At 39.8% G+C, this 18,417-nt stretch overlaps 1 protein-coding gene and 2 pseudogenes across 2 annotated transcripts in view; 1 reads left to right on the top strand and 2 right to left on the bottom strand.

The window, feature by feature from the left end:
• Nucleotides 1-1,535: 1,535 nt before the first annotated feature.
• On the bottom strand, nucleotides 1,536-3,734 carry LOC116529951 (annotated as a pseudogene).
• A 442-nt stretch (nucleotides 3,735-4,176) lies between these two features.
• Nucleotides 4,177-6,273, top strand: LOC116529949 (annotated as a pseudogene). Its single transcript, XR_004259757.1, has one exon. The product of XR_004259757.1 is annotated as an STE20-related kinase adapter protein alpha pseudogene (transcript).
• Nucleotides 6,274-14,891: 8,618 nt separating this feature from the next.
• Nucleotides 14,892-18,417, bottom strand: part of EPHX4 (epoxide hydrolase 4) — a 35,966-nt gene continuing 32,440 nt past the window's right edge. Inside the window, exon 7 of the mRNA XM_032247880.1 lies at nucleotides 14,892-15,578. Coding sequence (XP_032103771.1) covers nucleotides 15,347-15,578 — 232 coding nt within the window. The 3' untranslated portion in view covers nucleotides 14,892-15,346. The remainder of the gene's footprint in view (nucleotides 15,579-18,417) is intronic.

The following is an 18,417-nucleotide window of genomic DNA, read 5'->3' as shown; positions in this document are numbered from 1 at the left end:
CTTGTTTTTCCTCATTTAACAGTATCGTAGAGGTTATGCCATACAAATGCAGATCTTTGTCATTTCTTTTTATGGCAGCAATTCCACTACATTTCACTCAACTAAGCATTTTTATTAACTTTTTTTTGACAAACTAATAGTAAAACATATGCTACCTAACAATAACTGTGTCCCTTTATGTATGAGTCAAAGGTAAATATCATTCAGATTTTTATCTGAACAACAAATTCAAAGACTCCTTAAGAAATAAGAAATGAAATACCATGGTCACTAATGTAAACAGACTAAATATAAAAGCTATATATGTATATATATAGGTTGTGTGTGTGTGTGTGTGTGTGTGTGTATAGATTTTAAAAAAATCAATGTTTTGATCAATGTAACTAATCTGAGGTTACAAGAACTCACTGCTTTAAATAATATTTCAATCACATATAATAGATTAAGATACTGTTTAGGGGAAAACAGCCTCAGAAGGAAGTATTAAAAAAAGGTATATTAGTCATTACCTTTAATCAAACTAAGTATCAACCTTTTCCCCAACCCATAAAGACTTCATGTCTCTAAATGGTTCCTAAATCATGAAAGATAACTTGAAAATTTTTTAATACATCTCAAGGTATTAGATGCTTATGCACTCTGTGTGGGTCCAACTTTTACTGCCTAGAGCTTCTTGTCATGGTAGTGTAATGTCATGAAAGTCTGGTTGCCAGATCTTTTTGTTTTTATTTGTAACAGAGCTAAACCTTTTAACAATTATATTAACTTAATCTAAGTTATTTGCCAATGGCAATAGAATATGTATGCTTTATTAATGAAAATAGTACTTCTGCAAAATTTTTTGTAAGAATTCCATAAATACCAAGGAAAAGAAAACACTCAAGGGGTTTGGGAAAGAAACCCCTTTTATTTTTATTTTAAATCTATATAAGTTTAATTTATTTCCAAACTTTCTAAGTTCTTCCAGAGTTCTGGCCTTCATATTTCCTGATTTTTCTTCTTGAGCTCTGCACTGCCTCAAAACCTATCCAAATGATCTAATTCTGTGTTACCTATATTTACTATAAAGAACAATATATAATCAACATTATATTACTAGAATTATGAAGCTCTTCATAAATTACTTTTTTAAAAAACTCCAAAAGAATTAAGCTATTTTATTTAACATGTAATAGATAGTCATAAAGCAAGTTCATATGTTTAGTTTTCTGATATCCTAATGTAATTCCATAAACCTTTTTTTTTCGAGACAAGAGTCTCACTTTGTCATGCAGGCTAAAGTGCAGTGGTGCGATCTCGGCTCACTGCAACCTCCACCTCCTGGGTTCAGGGGATTCTCCTGTCTCAGCCTCCTGAGTAGCTGGGACTACAGGCCCGTGCCACCATGCCCAGCTAATTTTTATATTTTTAGTAGAAATGGGGTTTCACTGTGTTAGCCAGGATCATCTCAATCTCCTGACCTCGTGATCCGCCCACCTCACCTTCCCAAAGTGCTGGGATTACAAGTGTGAGCCACCACACTGGCCTCCACAAACCTTTTAAGTTTACAATTTTATATAGTTTTCCATCAGGGAGGCAAGATATATATAATTTCTGTTTATATTTAACTAAAGGTTTTAAGAGGGTTTACTCTATAAATCAGTAACAATTTAGTCATAACACCTTACAAATACATTTAAATATTCAGGAAAGAGATTTTTAAGATTATTGCTTAGTCTTATAAAATGGTGAATTTTAACCAAATTGATACATCTGTATTCTTATTTATATTTCCCATACTCTTACAGCATACTGCTTGGCAAATAAGGTAAGTTTTGACATAATTAAAAAATTCAAGCAGTTGTAAACAAATTCTAATTTGTTAAACAATTCATACGTTCCCCTCTACTTCACTACCTCAGAATTAATCCTCCTTAAAAAAAGTAATCATCCCACAAAGAAAAACCTGCAGAGCTTCATCTCTTCCTTAAATATTTTCAAGTTATGTAAGAACAGAAATCCATGAAAAAACTTATTAAAATTTGATATTTCATTCTGCTTTACTAATTATGGAATAATAGACATAAAAAATGTTCCTTAATATTTCTCTGCTTAACAGAGAAATAGAAATACTGCAATTGTGGTTATGGGCTGTTTTGCAGTCTCTTCGAGTACAGAACACAGCTATGGTTCCTACCAGTAAGGAGAAATGAATAATCAATCTTACATTAAGACAAAAGAAAGATGAGAGGCACAAAAAGACAAACTGACTTTGGCTTTTAAGGACCTAATGTTACCCTGAAATGCCAGATTCAGTAACACAACAACAACAAAAAAGATTACAGCAGCAAGCCTCCACTTCACGCAGTATTAAGAATTCTGAAATACATAATAGCCTTCCTCCCATCTCCCACTCAATTTGTTGTGTCGTCTTTCTGTTTTTTCCTCCTTTTTTGTTGCAGGCATTTCAAGACATGCCCACTGCCTTGGTTCAGCTTTTCTCACAGTGATCTCAATCTTTGTTGCAGTCATAGATGTGTAACTTCTATTTACATCAATCACACCCCATAATTTCACATTTTGATCAAATTCTTTCTCTCCTTCAAATACAATTGTGCACATTTAACAATGTGCTGTTTACTTCTACTTGACTAAGTTCTGGAAGTGAATTATTAGTGTATACTGAAATGGTAACTTCACCTCCAGTCTGATGCCAGTCATGGCTACGTGAAACAACTTTTTTTCCAGCATCCTTTTTAGTCCACATGTGTTTCCCGGTTGACAGCCCTTTTGGGCTAAAAATGTATTAAAATCAGGAGTTTATCTTCTACAACAGCTCCAGTATTTCATCCCCTCATGGAAAACAGGTGCTCCAGAATGATATACACAGACTTCTAGACTCTCTAGGCCCCGATATGTCTTTGAACATCCTTCATTCTTACATGAGGTCCCAATCTTAATTTCATATTTGTCTTCTTTTTTCTTATCTTCTTCATTCCCTAATGATGGTTTAAGTTTATTAAGTGCTTGTTTTAGGGAGGCAGATATTTTTAATTCCAAATTTGTCATTGGTTCATCTGGGCTTGGCCTTTTTATTGCTTCTGGTTTAGGGGCTTGAATGATGTGTTCCTGAAATTTGGGTTTCAATTCAGTTAGTTCTTTCTTCTCAGTAGTCTTGGCTTCAGGTTTGACTGGCTCAGGTGGCTTCTCACTATCATATCTACCTTTTGTACAGCATATGATGCTTAAGAAATCAGAAAAATTGGGCCGGGCATGGTGGCTCACACCTGTAATCCCAGCACTTTGGGAGGCTGAGGCAGGTGGATCACGAGGTCAAGAGATCAAGACCATCCTGGTCAACATGGTGAAACCCCGTCTCTACTAAAAATACAAAAAATTAGCTAAGCATGGTGGCACGTGCCTGTAATCCCAGCTACTCAGGAGGCTGAGGCAGAATTGCCTGAACCCAGGAGGCGGAGGTTGCAGTGAGCCGAGATCACGCCATTGCACTCCAGCCTGGGTAACATGAGCGAAACTCCGTCTCAAAAAATAAATAAATAAATAATAAATCAGAAAAATCATTTGTTCTTCACTTACAGCAAGACCAAACCTTCAATGCGTCGTGAAAAACTGGAACACCTGGGTGGTATGTGCAAGCATCATCGGAATTGGTCTCAGGATTGAAGTGCTGACCGCAGCCCCGGTTGTAGCACAGCAAAGCCATTTTCTTTTCCCACTGTCACAGGCAAGGCCCAAACACCGGGAACGGAATCCCCGTGTTGCCAGCACCGGTCTGTCGACTGCTATTTTAGTTTCTTCTTTGAGTGGCTGTTTATATCCTTTGCCCATTTTGCTTTTGGTCTTTTCTCTGTTTTTAGATGTTGGAGATATTAGTGTTGTCTGTGATATAATTTGCAAATATGTTTTTCCATTTATCATTTGTCTTCCGACTTAGCTTGGCTTTTAGTGTTTTTTTGTTTGTTTTTTGCCTTGGTGTTTTTGTTTTAATGTAGTCAAATTTATTCTTTCTTTTTGTTCATTGTTTCTGGACTTTGAGTCATAGGTGGAAAGATTATTCCAACTTCCAGATTGTAAAAGAATTCATATGCTTTTCCCTAATAATGTGTGATTTCACTTCTTATACTTAGCTATTTAATTCATTTAGAATTTATCTTGTAACATGGTATGAAGAAAAGATCTAATTTTATATTTTATTTTTTCCAAGTGGCCATCTACTTATCCCAATACCATTTATTAAAAGTCAACTTTTGGGCTGCACAGTCATAAAACTGAGGAGGCAGAGCTGAGACTGTGAGGACTGCTCGCTAACTCTATGAACAGGTTTAAGTTTTTGAAACTGAAGTAGGTCTACACAGTAGGAGCTCATGTCTGTTCTCATAAGTAAACCAGAGCAAATCAGGACCAATGAGGTGATCTCAGAGTCAATAGCATCCTTCTCTAATCAGGAGATCATGAGTAGCTTTCTGCCAGAGGTATGGTGTTATGAGCTGCTCACTGTGATAGGCAAAGGATTTGAGGACCTGACGACTTTGAATCTAGCAAGGTACAAACTAACGGGAGAGTATATGACTGCACGGAGGATTAACCTGGAAGCTTGTTACAGTGAGATGGTAACATTCTTGCAGGGCAAGCTAGACTCTTCAAACATCCCAATATTGTGCCATATCAAGCCACCTTTATTGCAGACAATGAGCTGTGGGTTGTCGCATCATTCATGACGTATGGTTCTGCAAAGGATCTCTTCTGTACACACTTCATGGATGGCATGAATGAGCTGGCGATCACTTACATCCTGCAGGGGTGCTGAAGGCCCTCGACTACATCCACCACATTGGATATGTACACAGCAGTGTCAACACCAGCCACATCCTAATCTCTGTGGATGGGAAGGTTTACCTGTCTGGTTTGTGCAGCAACCTAAGCGTCATAAGCCACCGGCGGCTGCAGTGAGTGGTCCACGACTTTCCTGAGTACAGTGTCAAGGTTCTGCTGTGGCTCAGCCCTGAGGTTCCCAGTAGAATCTCAAGGGTTATGATGCCAAGGCTGACATCTACAGTGTGGGAATCACAGTGTGTGATTCCCACATGTCCCCTTTTAAGGATATGTCTACTACCCAGATGCTGCTGGAAAAATTGAATGGCACAGTGCCCTGCCTGTTGGATACCAGCACCATCCTCTCCAAGGAGCTGACCATGAGCTCTTCATGCTCAGTGGCCAACTCTGGCCTGAATAAAAGCCTGACCACCAGCACCCCCTGGCCCTCCAATGGCAACTCGCCTACTCACCCTTACCACCAAACCTTCTCCTCCCACTTCCACCACTTTGTGGAGCAGTGCCTTCATTGCAACCCAGATGCCAGGCAGAGCATTAGTACCCTCCTGAACCACTTTTTTTCAAGCAGATCAAGCGATGTGCCTCAGAGGCTTTGCCTGAATTGCTTTGTCCTGTCACCCCCATCACCAGTTTTGAGGGCAGCCAGTCTCAGGACCGCAGTGGAATCTTTGGCCTGGTAACAAACCTGGAAGAGCTGGAGGTGGACGATTGGGAGTTCTGAGCCTCTGCAAACTGTGCGCACTCTCCAGCCAGGAATGCAGAGGCCCTACCTGAGGGCTGGCCACATTCCCACCTTCCTGGGCAGATTGGGTAGAAAGGACATTCTTCCAGGAAAGTTGGCTGCTGACTGATTAGGAAAGAAAATCCTGGAAAGACATTTCTTCACTGCTCCAAGGCTTTTGAATCTCAACAACCAGGGATTGGGAGGGTCCAAAGCCAGCATTCCCAGTCCTGTGAGGTCAGGTGACCTCCGCAGAAGGAAGAGATGCTACTCTGGCCCTGGAAGCTGAATTCCAAGACCAGGGTTTGACTCATTAACCCTGAGGACTGCCGCCTCTTCCCAGTGCTTGCAACCAGCCTCGTTCTATTTAACTTTGCCCTCAGATCCTATATGTCAGTGAAGGGCAAGTAGTAAGCTGCCTGCCTCCCTTCCCCTACACCTTTCCCTCATAATTGAAGAGAAGGGTATTTCTGTCTTTTTAAACACAGACTGAGACCGTCCATCCTTATCGCTATTCTGGCTTGGGCCCTGACACCTAAATCTTTCCCACGGTTTATGTGTGTGCCTCATTCCCTTCCCACCAAGAACCCATCTTAGCGCCTCCTGCCAGGTGCCCTGGTGCTTTCTCCAAGGGCCATCAGTGTCTTGCCTAGCTTGAGGGCTTAAGTCTTTATGCTGTGTTAGTTTTGTTGTCAGAACAAATTAAAATTTCCAGAGACAAAAAAAAAGTCAACTTTTCTCCTTCTTACTTTAGATGCCACTTTTATCATATGCTAGATTGTTGTGTCCCTTAGTTCTATTTCTGGACTTTCTATTCTATCACATTGTTCAGGCCATCTATTCATGTGTCAATATCACAGTTTTAATTACAGAGGCTTCATATATTTTGCTTTAAAAAAATATTATTGGCTGGTACAGTGGCTCACATCTGTAATCCTAACATTTTGGAAGACCGAGGCGGGTGGATCACTTGAGTTCAAGAGCTTAAGACCAGCCTGGGTAACCTGTTAAAACCCCGTCATTATATATAAAAAAAAAATAGCCCCGGGTTGTGGTGCACACCTGTGGTCCTGGTTACTCAGGAGGCTGAAGCAGGAGGATAACTTGAGCCCAGGAGGTGCAGGTTGCAGTGAGCTGAGATCACACCACTGCAAACCAGCCTGGATGACAAAGCAAGATCCTGTCTCAAAAAAAAAAAAAAAAAAAATGCTGAATGTTCTTTGCCCAAGGGTGAGGATGCAGTAATTTTTTGCCTTAGAATTGGTCAACTGTTAATCTGTTCAATGTCCTCTCAGTGCTGACAGCAACAAATACAACTAAGAAAGCTGAGAATTCTGCACAAACCTGTTTCTGGGCTCTTCCCTGCATGTATGTAATGGTTAAAAGCAGTCTTTAGAATCATGATATTGAATCCAATTTAAGTTGTTTATTAGCTGTGTGACCTAGCCTACTGGTCTAATATAAGTCTGTTGAGCTCTAGTTTATTGAGCTGATCCATGAAGCTCTCCAAGCCTCAATTTCCCTATAATGGGGATCAGAGTATCTCATGTGGTGGTTACAAAGACTAAATGAGATAATCCATGTAAAATCCTGCTATGGTGTGTATTATTAGCTTATGACTTATCATCAGACGTAGTTTTGAAGGTTACTCTCTAGAGTTTTACCTTCCCCCCCATGATGTCTTCCATTCTAATAGGCAATGTCATTTTGCTGCTAGTGTTTGTTTCCTCCTAGCAGTTGAGTTTTACTAGCTCCAATGGATGTGGTGGGCTTACAAAGGTGATAGTGATGATGAGCACTGAAGGTCTTCATGCACAGCAAAGTTGTGACTTTGATTTCGTCCTGCCATCAAATTTAAGAATAGGCAGCCATTTGGAAATACCATTTTGAAAAAGAAAAGGGATTACAGAATCAGAAGAGCACCATATTGCAACCCCCAATGATCTAAGTGGTGAGTAGCAATAGCTGCAAAAATCACAAAAAGAACACCAGGCAATATATGCTTTCTGATGAAAAACACACTACATGTATGATCTTGCCAAATGAATCAAACCTGAATTTGATCAAGCATCTGGATCCCAATCAGCAGAAAATAAAAAGGGCAGAAGGATATGCTGATTTGTACCATAAATATGCAGTTGGCAAAATGCAGACTATGGGAAATTCCACAGATCAAACAGCCTAGGTTCTGCAATAGAAAAAGTATAATCAAAAGAAAGGGATGGAGGGGAAATCTGTAGATTTAAAAAGGCCTAAAAATATATATTTCATGGGCTACAATGTAGGGGAAAAAAATCCAATGTCAAAAATGGGCATGAATAAACTATAGGATCTAGGAATAGCATCTATTATTAGTCAGAGTTTTCTGTTTCTCTGGATATATATATATATGTGTGTATATATATATATATATATATATACATACATACATGCATACATATATGTTCCCAATTGGTTATGTTTCTCTGGAGAACTGTGTGTGTGTGTGTGTGTGTGTGTGTGTGTGTCTGTGGAGATTATATATATATATATGTATATATATGTACACAGACACACATATATGGTGTAGGGGGGCAGGATTTAAGAAACTGGCTCACACAATTGTAAGCCCTACATCACCCATGGGTACGCTGTGTTCAGCAGCGACAAAGGAATGAGAAAAAGACAGATTAAGAGAGTTAATGGGACCAGGGGGCCATCACTCATTACTTTGGAGGAGACAGTGAAAGCCCTGAGCTATGATCATCCACACTATTTATTGGTTACAATCACTTTGATCTATAGGGTAGGGGTGGAGTGATGGTGTAGTGAATCAGTGAGCTGGAAGTGGATCAATAGCTGGAACTGATGTGTCATTCTACAGATTGATAACAGTGGCGGTTTGGGAGTTTCACAAAAACAAGGACATATGGTTATCTTTAGCCTATTGTCTATGTGCTGCTGAAGGAACTCAGGCCTTACAAGGAGCCTACAGGTCTGGCTACCTCATAGTGCTATGAAGGGGTTTTACGTCTTTGAGCACAATGTTTATGGTAACAGAGCTTAGGTCACCCTGCACCAGAACATGAGGCATGAAGAGGCCTTCCTCCTCAGAGGCCTCCTGCAGCCTAATGCGGTTATTCCTTGTTGTGTGTTACATATAACCAATTTATGTAGGCACTGTGCAAGTCCTTTCTCCTTTGCTGCTTTTCCCAACATGGAAACCTCAAATTCTGCAGGTAGGCCTGCAGGCTGGAGACCCAGGGAAGAATTGCACATTAAATCTACAGGCAGTTTGCTGTCAGAATTCCCTCCTCTTCAGGGTAGGTCAGTCTTTTTCTATTAAGGCCTTAACTGATCGGATGAGGCCCACCTACATTATGAAGGGCAATCAGCTTTACCCACAGTTTACTGATTTAAATGTTAATATCATATAAACACTGTCATCACAGAAACATCTTGAATAACCTGTGACCAAATATCTGGGTACCATGGCCTAGCCAAGTTGACACATAAAATTAAGCATCACAGTATCAAAACATGCACATTTAGGTGATTATAAAGTAAAGAAATATAGGAAGTGAAGCTATCCAAGTCAGGAAAGGAGCTTAATTTTGAAAGGAAGAGAGAGTTTGTAATTGTGACAGGGGTATAGAAAAACTTGTAAGGTGGCTGGACTAGTTTTATTTCTCAATCTGAGTGTTGGTTGCAAGAGTATTCATCTTAAAACAGATTATATTTAGAATATAATATAGATATTTATAATATAAAATAATTATTATTAACTATAGATTTCCATGATATGCTTTTTCTGTATCTGTATATAGTTTAAAATTAAAAAAAAATTAAATGTTAAGTGTCAAAGAGGTTTTAAACAAAGCTGTGTCAAACCTTTTTTTTTTTTTTGAGAGAGGGAAAGAGAGTCTTGCTTTGTGGCCCAGGCTGGAGTGCAGTGGCATGATCTCAGCTCACTGCAACATGTGCCTCTCTAGCTCAAGCAATCCTCCTACCTCAGCCTCCTGAGTAGCTGGGACTATGGGCATGCACCACCACGCCCAGCTAAACATTTGAGGTTAAAATGTAGAGAGTATAATAATGAACCTGATTTTTTGTTTAGCTCACTATCTAATGAGAAACAACCTTAAAAGAGTTCTGCAATGTTTAAGTAGCACTACCACTGTTTGAATAAAGATATTGCTTGGTAACTACTTTTGAGTGAAACCTCTTACCTAAATGAACAATATTCAGTACATTCACTTAAAAAGTCATTGTACTGAATTATATATATGTATTTATTGTCATGGGAATATTGCACTGGATGGGTATTAGGAAAAATCACTTATCCAAATTTTTTTTTTTAGGGCAGAACTGCATGGAAATTATCTCAAAATATATATATTTTTTTTACTTTTTTTTTTCTTTTCCTTTTCTTCCCTTCCCTTCCCTTCCCTTCCTCATCTCCTTACCTTTCTCCCATTCTACTTTTTTCTACTTTCTGAAAGTATCAGGAAACTGACAAAGTTAAAGCTTTAGGGGCCCCACTTCCATAAGTCCTTTATTAGGATTCTAGTAGAGTCCCTAGAAATGTTTTTGCTTGGTTATGTTTTTGTAAAGTTGGCAAACTTTGGTCAAGTGTTGCCTCATATCTGGTGCTACTGAGTAGCTACAAGCATTTTTGAGATTCAGCCACAATGAAATTGAGTAGGAGATTCAGTGATTAGGGCTAATAGAGTACGTTTATTAGTTCACATTCACTTCTATGTCTAGATAGGTTGTTGCTCTCTGCCCTGTATAGGAATGGTTTCCAGGAATACTTTGCTAATTCATCCTGCATGGTGACATGAAGGGGTAGGGTCCAAGGGTCACATCACTATGTGAAGATGTCACATAGCAACAAGTATTGAAAATAAATATGTAATAAATGGAAGCTCAAATAAATGTAAGTAGAGGCGCCGGGCCCGGTGGCTCAAGCCTGTAATCCCAGCACTTTGGGAGGCCGAGGCGGGTGGATCACGAGGTCAAGAGATCGAGACCATCCTGGTCAACATGGTGAAACCCCGTCTCTACTAAAAATACAAAAACATTAGTTGGGCATGGTGGCGCGTGCCTGTAATCCCAGCTACTCAGGAGGTTGAGGCAGGAGAATTGCCTGAACCCAGGAGGCGGAGGTTGCGGTGAGCCGAGATCGCGCCATTGCACTCCAGCCTGGGTAACAAGAGTGAAACTCCGTCTCAAAAAAAATGTAAGTAGAGGCTTCAATTCTCATTTATGCCTTATTGGAACAAAAGAAATATTCTGAGTAAGGCAGACCATGTTAATTATAAACACATTTTTTTTGTGTTTTGATTAAAGTCAAACAAAATGAAATTTGTCAAAATTCCTGTATTTATGACTTATGTTTATGATATTTTTTCAGCTTTCCAGAAATTGTAATCTGTTGTGATTTCTCCTCCTAATTAATCATTTCTCTACTTTAAAAAGGCAAGCAGGGGATAGGCATACCATATGTAACTGTTGCAATGTATTCCCAATACTGTATCTTCTAAATATTTATTTTGTCTTGAAAAATAAGAAAATTGAGGCTACTTTTTGAATGACTAATAGGTATTTATATAGCTCTTTCCTTTTTACAGAGGAAATGCAAATGGTAATTGAATGTTTTTATTTACCGTCAGTGTAGCCCTTTTTTTTTTCTTTTTTTTGAGATGGGGTCTTTGTCTCTCAAGCTGATGCAGTGGCGCAATATCTGCTCACTGCAACATCTGCTGCCTGGGCTCAAGTGATCCTCCCATCTCAGCCTCCAGAGTAGCTGGGGCTACAGGCACACACCACCACACTGGGCTAATTTTATATTTTTTTGTAGAGACAGGGTTTTGTCATGTTACCTGGGCTGGTCTCAAACACCTGGACTCAAGCGATTCTCCACCTCACCCTCCCAAAGTGGTGGGATTACAGGCGTGAGCCACCGTGCCCACCCCAGTGTAGCTCTTAATGAGATATTTCTTCTGCAACAGTGAGGGAGAGGTGATTGGCTCTAATGTTCCTCTGGCCTTATTATAGCATTAAATACAATAAAGGCACTAACTAGAACCCTGCTGGGTGAACAAGATTTATGACCAGATCACTTATTCTTCTACATTTAGGTCACATTAAAACAAACATTATCTTAAGAAAGAAGAAAAATAGGTACTATGAAATCTAACTGAAATGTTCCTCAAGCATATTTTAAATATCATAATTAAGTGCTGATGCCTCTTAGGGTGAAAACTGTTGAGTTTTTCCTCAAAGAATAATTTTTGTTTCAATCATCATTTCTACCTATAGTGAACTAAGGTAAAATAATGAAAGAAGGTACTTTCACTATTTTCAGGGCTAACCTGTAACATTTGAATACAGTGTGATTAAAACTGTACTCTTTGGGGTAATGGATATATACAGGCTGCCTGGAGGTCTAGATGTGAATTAAATAATTTGGCATATGCTGGATGCTTCAGGGCAAATTTCTCATTTCTTATATTAAATGTACACTGATTTCTGTCCAGTTATGCCTGAAAGGGCCTGGAAACATCAAGATTTGGCACTCCAAAAGCTGCCTGAATTATAGCAGCAAACTCCTGTTCTGTTATTAAACCATCCACATTAAGATCAAAAAGCTTAAAGGACATTTGCAGAATCTTTTCAGTGTTGGTGGGATTGCATAGGACAGTCAGAACCATTACATGCTCTCTGAAGTCTACCCTGCCATCGTTATTCCTGCCAAAGAGGGCAAAAAGTTGTCTCAAGGGCTCTAAAATTGGGAGTTTTGAATAACTTAAAAATTCTTCAATTCCTATCTTCCTCCTTTTGAGGCAACTGCAATTGCAGCAAATTCATCCAAATGCTGATTAATATTACCCCAACCTAACTTCAACTTCTGGCTAATTTTTGTAAATTCCACCAACCCAGCTTCCATGCGTAGTTGAAGGTTACCTGTGGGAATCATCAGTCTGCAGTCTTCCTAAGTGTGCTCTGTCACAGGCACCCCCAGAGCATTTGTCATGTTGATGCATACTTATTAGCAAAAAGGACGGGTTCTTTTCTTTCCTCATCACTTGGGATATAAACAGGCATAAATGCAACTTCTACCTTGGTGAAGGGTTGCCTGAGGGTCAACATACAGGCCTGGAAGCGTGTAAATCCCTGCCACGTCCAGATTGCCGTGTCTAGGGTGTTTGGGTATCTGAGCAGCACTGGCTACACAGGAGCACCTGGACAGAAGGCCCCAAGTTTAAAAGTGACTAGACAGCAGCAATTGGTGCACACACCTTCTAGGAAAATCAGAATCTGTGGCCACTCGTTTCCAAATGTCACTCACTTCAGAATTTCATTCTTAGTATCTTCCTGGAATTGAGGTCTTCTCAGGTCACGAGCACCGGCTGTGTTGACAGTAGGAATTTCGCAGCCAATGAATCTGCATATTTTGACTTCCAGAGACCACTGAGGGTAACCCAGCCAGCACACAGGATTCTGTCAAAGAAAGTGGGGTGGAGCATGATGCTGTAAGGAAGATAGGGACCTCGTCTCAGTTTGCCTTTTTCCCTTTCACTTTAGCCGGGAACCCAGCTAAAAAGAAAGTCACCTGAAGCTTGAGCTTGAGTACTGGTTTCACCAGTTTTCTTCTCCAACTCTTGGCGGGATTGCAGGATTTGAGCAGGACAGCCAAAGGTGGAAAGCATGGTCACTGGCCAGAGGAAGAGGAAGGCAATGCAGGACATTTGCACCCATGAGGATGATATAGGTCCAGCACTCCTGACCTCAGGTGATCTGCCCACCTCGGCCTCCCAAAGTGCTGGGATTACAGGTGTGAGCCACCGCGCCCAGCCTGAGCTGGTATTCTTCTCCATTCTGTAACTCTTCTCCAACTTGTACTTATAGTGTTCATTTCTATTTTTAAACCCTTGTTTAATTTAACTGCATTCTATGTACGCATCTTTTTTTTTTTTTTTTTTTTTTTTTTTTTTTTTTGAGATGGAGTTTCCCTCTTGTTGCCCAGGCTGGAGCGCAATTGCGGGATCTTGGCTCACTGCAACCTCCACCCTGTGCCTCCCAGGTTAAAGCAATTCTCCTGCCTCAGCCTCCCCGGTAGATGGGATTACAGGCACCCACCACCATGCCTCGATAATTTTTATATTTTTAGTAAAGACGGAGTTTTACCATGTTGGCCAGGCTGGTCTCAAACTCCTGACCTCAGGTGATCCACCCACCTTGGCCTTCCAAATTTCTGGGATTACAAGCGTGAGCCACCACGCCTGAGCCTATGTATGCTTCTTAAAGGAAAGTTTTATGTTACCACCTTACCTTTCTTTTATATCTTTCCCCACAGTGCCTAGCAGTGTGCCAGATATATTATTCATTCATTAAGCAAATATTTGAGTGCCTACAATGTCCCAGGCCCTTATTCTAGACTTGGGTATGTATCAGTTAACAAAACCACAAAAAAAATCCCTATTCTGTGGAACTTAGATTCTAGTGAACATAAGAAGTGTAGTATTCAATTCTTGTTGCACTGAATGGGGTAAATGGATCCTTTCCTTCCCTTTCCCTTTTGCTTTCCTTTTTCCTTTCCCTTTCCTTTTCTGATCTGAGAGGGTCTCACTCCATTGCCTAGGCTGGAGTGCAATGGCCCAATCATGGCTCACTGCAACCTCAAGCCCCTGGACACAAGTGATCATCTTGCCTCAGCCTCATGAGTAGCTGGGACTTAAGGTGTGCACCCATATGCCTGCCTAATTTTATTTTTTATTTATTTTTTGTAGAAGTCGGGTTTCACCATGTTGAAACCTGGTGGGCAAGCTGGTCCCAAACTCCTGCCCTCAAGCGATTCTCCTGCCTTGACTTTCCAGAGTGCTGATATTACAGGCATGAGCCACTGCACCCAGTTAAGATGTCAGCTTTAAAAAATGGTTTAATTGCCGGGTGCGGTGGCTCACGCCTGTAATCCCAGCACTTTGGGAGGCCGAGGCGGGTGGATCACGAGGTCAAGAGATCGAGACCATCCTGGTCAACATAGTGAAACCCCGTCTCTACTAAAAATACAAAAAATTAGCTGGGCATGGTGGCGCATGCCTATAATCCCAGCTACTCAGGAGGCTGAGGCAGGAGAATTGCCTGAACCCAGGAGGCGGAGGTTGCGGTGAGCCAAGATCGCGCCATTGCACTCCAGCCTGGGCAACAAGAGCGAAACTCAGTCTCAAAAAAAAAAAAAAAAAAAAAAAAAAGGTTTAATCTTCCCACTATAAATAGTATATGGCCCATTTTAAAAATGCATATTCATTTAGTTATATTTGCTTTCAAACTAATATACTATAAATCCAAGAGATTTGATAATATAACTTTTTAATGGTTAAAAAATAGTAAAAAGAACTTTTGAACAATAGAGTGAAAATTTATATCATTTGCAGGTTTGCCTTATAATATGGCACAGCTAATCTTTGATATACATTTGTAAAAGGCACCATATGTTAACAGAGTTTAAAAAAAAAAAAAAGCAAGAAACCAAAACGGAGTCACTTACTCCAAACTTCCTTTTTGTACAAGTGTATACATTTTAAGGCAGATGCTTATCTGTGCAAAATACACCAGGAGAAACTCAACATTGTATTACATGTTCACACAATCTCAGATTTTTTTCAATGCCATTTGTTAGGATATTTATTTATGATAAAGCACATTAAAACAGTTTTTTTCCTAATAAAACATAAAGAGGTTATTGAACAATTTTTAAAAATTATTTAGAGATTTCATTACAGACCCTTCATAGAAGTTAAAGAAAAGTCAATCTTTTTTTCTTGTTTCTTCTTTTAGAAATGTCCATATCAATTTGTTCACTATGTCAGGTTGGTCTTGCTGAAGCCAATGACTGGCTTCTGACAAAATAGTTAGCCTGAAATAGTTTTTAACATAAATCTTTGTGACTTCAGCCATTTCAACCTCCATGAATGCGTCATTCTCTCCCCACAGTAGTAGTGTTGGAGTGCTCACCATGTGATGCTTGAGAGGCAGGCAGCTATAAAAACAAAATATGTGGGCTTGAGATTCACTGTAAAAGTTAAAATGACATTTTCCATAATGCCCTATTAGGCCATGCATTCTCAAAGGGGGCAATCTTGCCTCTAAAAGGATGAAAATTGAATTCTTAGGAGGGTGAAAAAAATGTTACCCTTTGCATACATAAAGCATGGATATACGTACAGTACATAAACAGATTAAAATTTCACAGGGTGGTGGTGTCTGAAAAGGCTCCTTAGGAAAGTTATAATGAAAAAATGATTGAGAAACAATGCATTAAGTAATCAACCTTTACTATAAAATATTTAAAAGACTATTTAAGAAAAGGTCCAATAAAATTTAAATTGGATAAGGCTAGTAAAATGTATAATAAAAGCTATAAGTTAAATATGAAATTCATCATGAGGAATAATTTGTTTTAAAAGGATATCAGAATTTCTGAATGGTGTGATGAGAGATTTAAACTATTAATATGTTACTGTTTAGCTTTAAACTTTTTAGATAATCTGATGTATTTTATGTGAAAATTGGAACTGAAACTAAAAAAATATACTTGGACTGAGCTTTAATATTATATGATACTATATTTTGCAAAAAGATTCTTTTTTAAAACAAAGGTTTTGTTATATATATGTGTGTGTGTATGTGTGTATGTTCTTTTGTTTGTTCGTTTTTGAGACATCTTGCTCTGTTGTCAGGCTGGAGTGCAGTGGCACAATCTCTGCTCACTGTAACTTCTGACTCCCTGGTTCAAGTGATTCTCCTGCCTTAGCCTACCAAGTAGCTGGGATTACAGGCATGTGCCACTATGCCCAGCTAATTTTTGTATTTTTAGTAGAGACAGGGTTTCACCATGTTGGCCCGGATGGTCTCAATCTCCTGACCTTGTGCTCCACCCGCCTCAGCCTCCCAAAGTGCTGGAATTACAAGCATGAGCCACCGCACCTGGCCATATATATGTATACGTGTGTGTGTGTGTACATATATACATATATGTTTTTAAAATTAATTTGAGATGGGGTCTTGCTATGTTGACCAGGCTAGTCTCAAACTCCTGGCATCAAGCGATCCTCCAATCTTGGCCTCCCAAAGTGCTGGCATTACAGGTGTGAGCCAGCATACCTGGCCTATATTTTCTTAAGTACAGAAAATTATAAAGAACAAAAATAAAATCATTTATAATTCCATTATCAAAAGGTAATATTTTGGTCATTTTTCTATGCATATACTTGAAACTATACTATAAATATAATGCAATGTAAACAATTTATACAGAGTACACATATGCAAGTTTCACATTCAATTATATCAAGAATTTTCTAGTTTCATAACATTTTTCAAAAAAAATTGTAAAAGATACTAGTTTATGGCATAACCCATAAATGACTTGACTATTCCCCTATAATTGAATATTTAGGTTTTGTGGTATTTCTCCTTGTTTTAAATTATGCTATAATAAGCATTTTATGCCCAGATCTTTCTTGGCATTTCCGATAATCCCTTTGGGCTACAGCCTAGTTGTAGAATTCCTGAACTAAATAGAACAAATTTTTTTTTTTTTTTTTTTTTTTTAAGATGAGGTTTCATGGTGTTGGCCAGGCTGGTCTTGAACTCCTGACCTCAAGTGATCCACCCGCCTCAGCCTCCCAAAGTGCTGGAATTAACAGGCGTGAGCCACCGCGCCCGGCCTGGAACAAATATTTTTAAAGCTTTTGACATCTTCTGTTAACTGTTTTTCAGTAAAGTGGATGGCATTAATTACACTCCTATTGATTAAGAATGAAAATGAACGTCTAACTGTTCAGCACTGAGTAACATTTTTACTAGTAAATTAAAAAGCCTGATTTGTGGCAATTTGGAGTTGACAGCAGGATATTATACATGCCCTCCAAAGACTTAACTTCTGACTCCACACAAGTGGCCACCACTTGGTTGCAATGCTCTTAAAAATTAAGTTCTGGCCGGGCGCGGTGGCTCAAGCCTGTAATCCCAGCACTTTGGGAGGCCGAGGCGGGTGGATCACGAGGTCAAGAGATCGAGACCATCCTGGTCAACATGGTGAAACCCCATCTGTACTAAAAATACAAAACATTCCCTGGGCATGGTGGCGCGTGCCTGTAATCCCAGCTACTCAGGAGGCTGAGGCAGGAGAATTGCCTGAACACAGGAGGCGGAGGTTGCGGTGAGCCGAGATCGCGCCATTGCACTCCAGCCTGGGTAACAAGAGTGAAACTCCGTCTCAAAAAAAAAAAAAATTAAGTTCTTTGTGAATGGGTAAATTGATAGAAAAATGTATTTTATACTTGCTAACTGATGGGTTAGAATACAAACTTTAGGGCTGGGCATGGTGGCTCATGGCTGTAATCCCAGCTCTTTGCGAGGCCAAGGTGGGTAGATCACCTGAGATCAGGAGTTTGAGACCAGCCTGGCCAACATGGCGAAAACCCTTCTCTATTAAAAATACAAAAAATAACTGGGCATGGTGGCTTATGCCTGTAATCCCAGCTACTCGAGAGGCTGAGGTAGTAGAATCACTTGAACCCAGGAGGTGGAGGTTGCAGTGAGCTGAGATTGCACCACTGAACTGCAGTCTGGGCAACAGAGTGAGACTCCATCCAAAAAAAGAAAAAGAGGCCGGGCGCGGTGGCTCAAGCCTGTAATCCCAGCACTTTGGGAGGCCGAGGCGGGTGGATCACGAGGTCAAGAGATCGAGACCATCCTGGTCAACATGGTGAAACCCCGTCTCTACTAAAAAAAAAACACAAAAAATTAGCTGGGCATGGTGGCGCGTGCCTGTAATCCCAGCTACTGAGGAGGTTGAGGCAGGAGAATTGCCA

Source organism: Sapajus apella, unplaced genomic scaffold (assembly GCF_009761245.1).
Source record: "Sapajus apella isolate SASKATOON/1434 unplaced genomic scaffold, GSC_monkey_1.0 scaffold64, whole genome shotgun sequence".
In the NCBI taxonomy this organism is placed as follows: Eukaryota; Metazoa; Chordata; class Mammalia; order Primates; family Cebidae; genus Sapajus; species Sapajus apella.
This window is presented reverse-complemented; position numbering and strand designations above follow the sequence as displayed.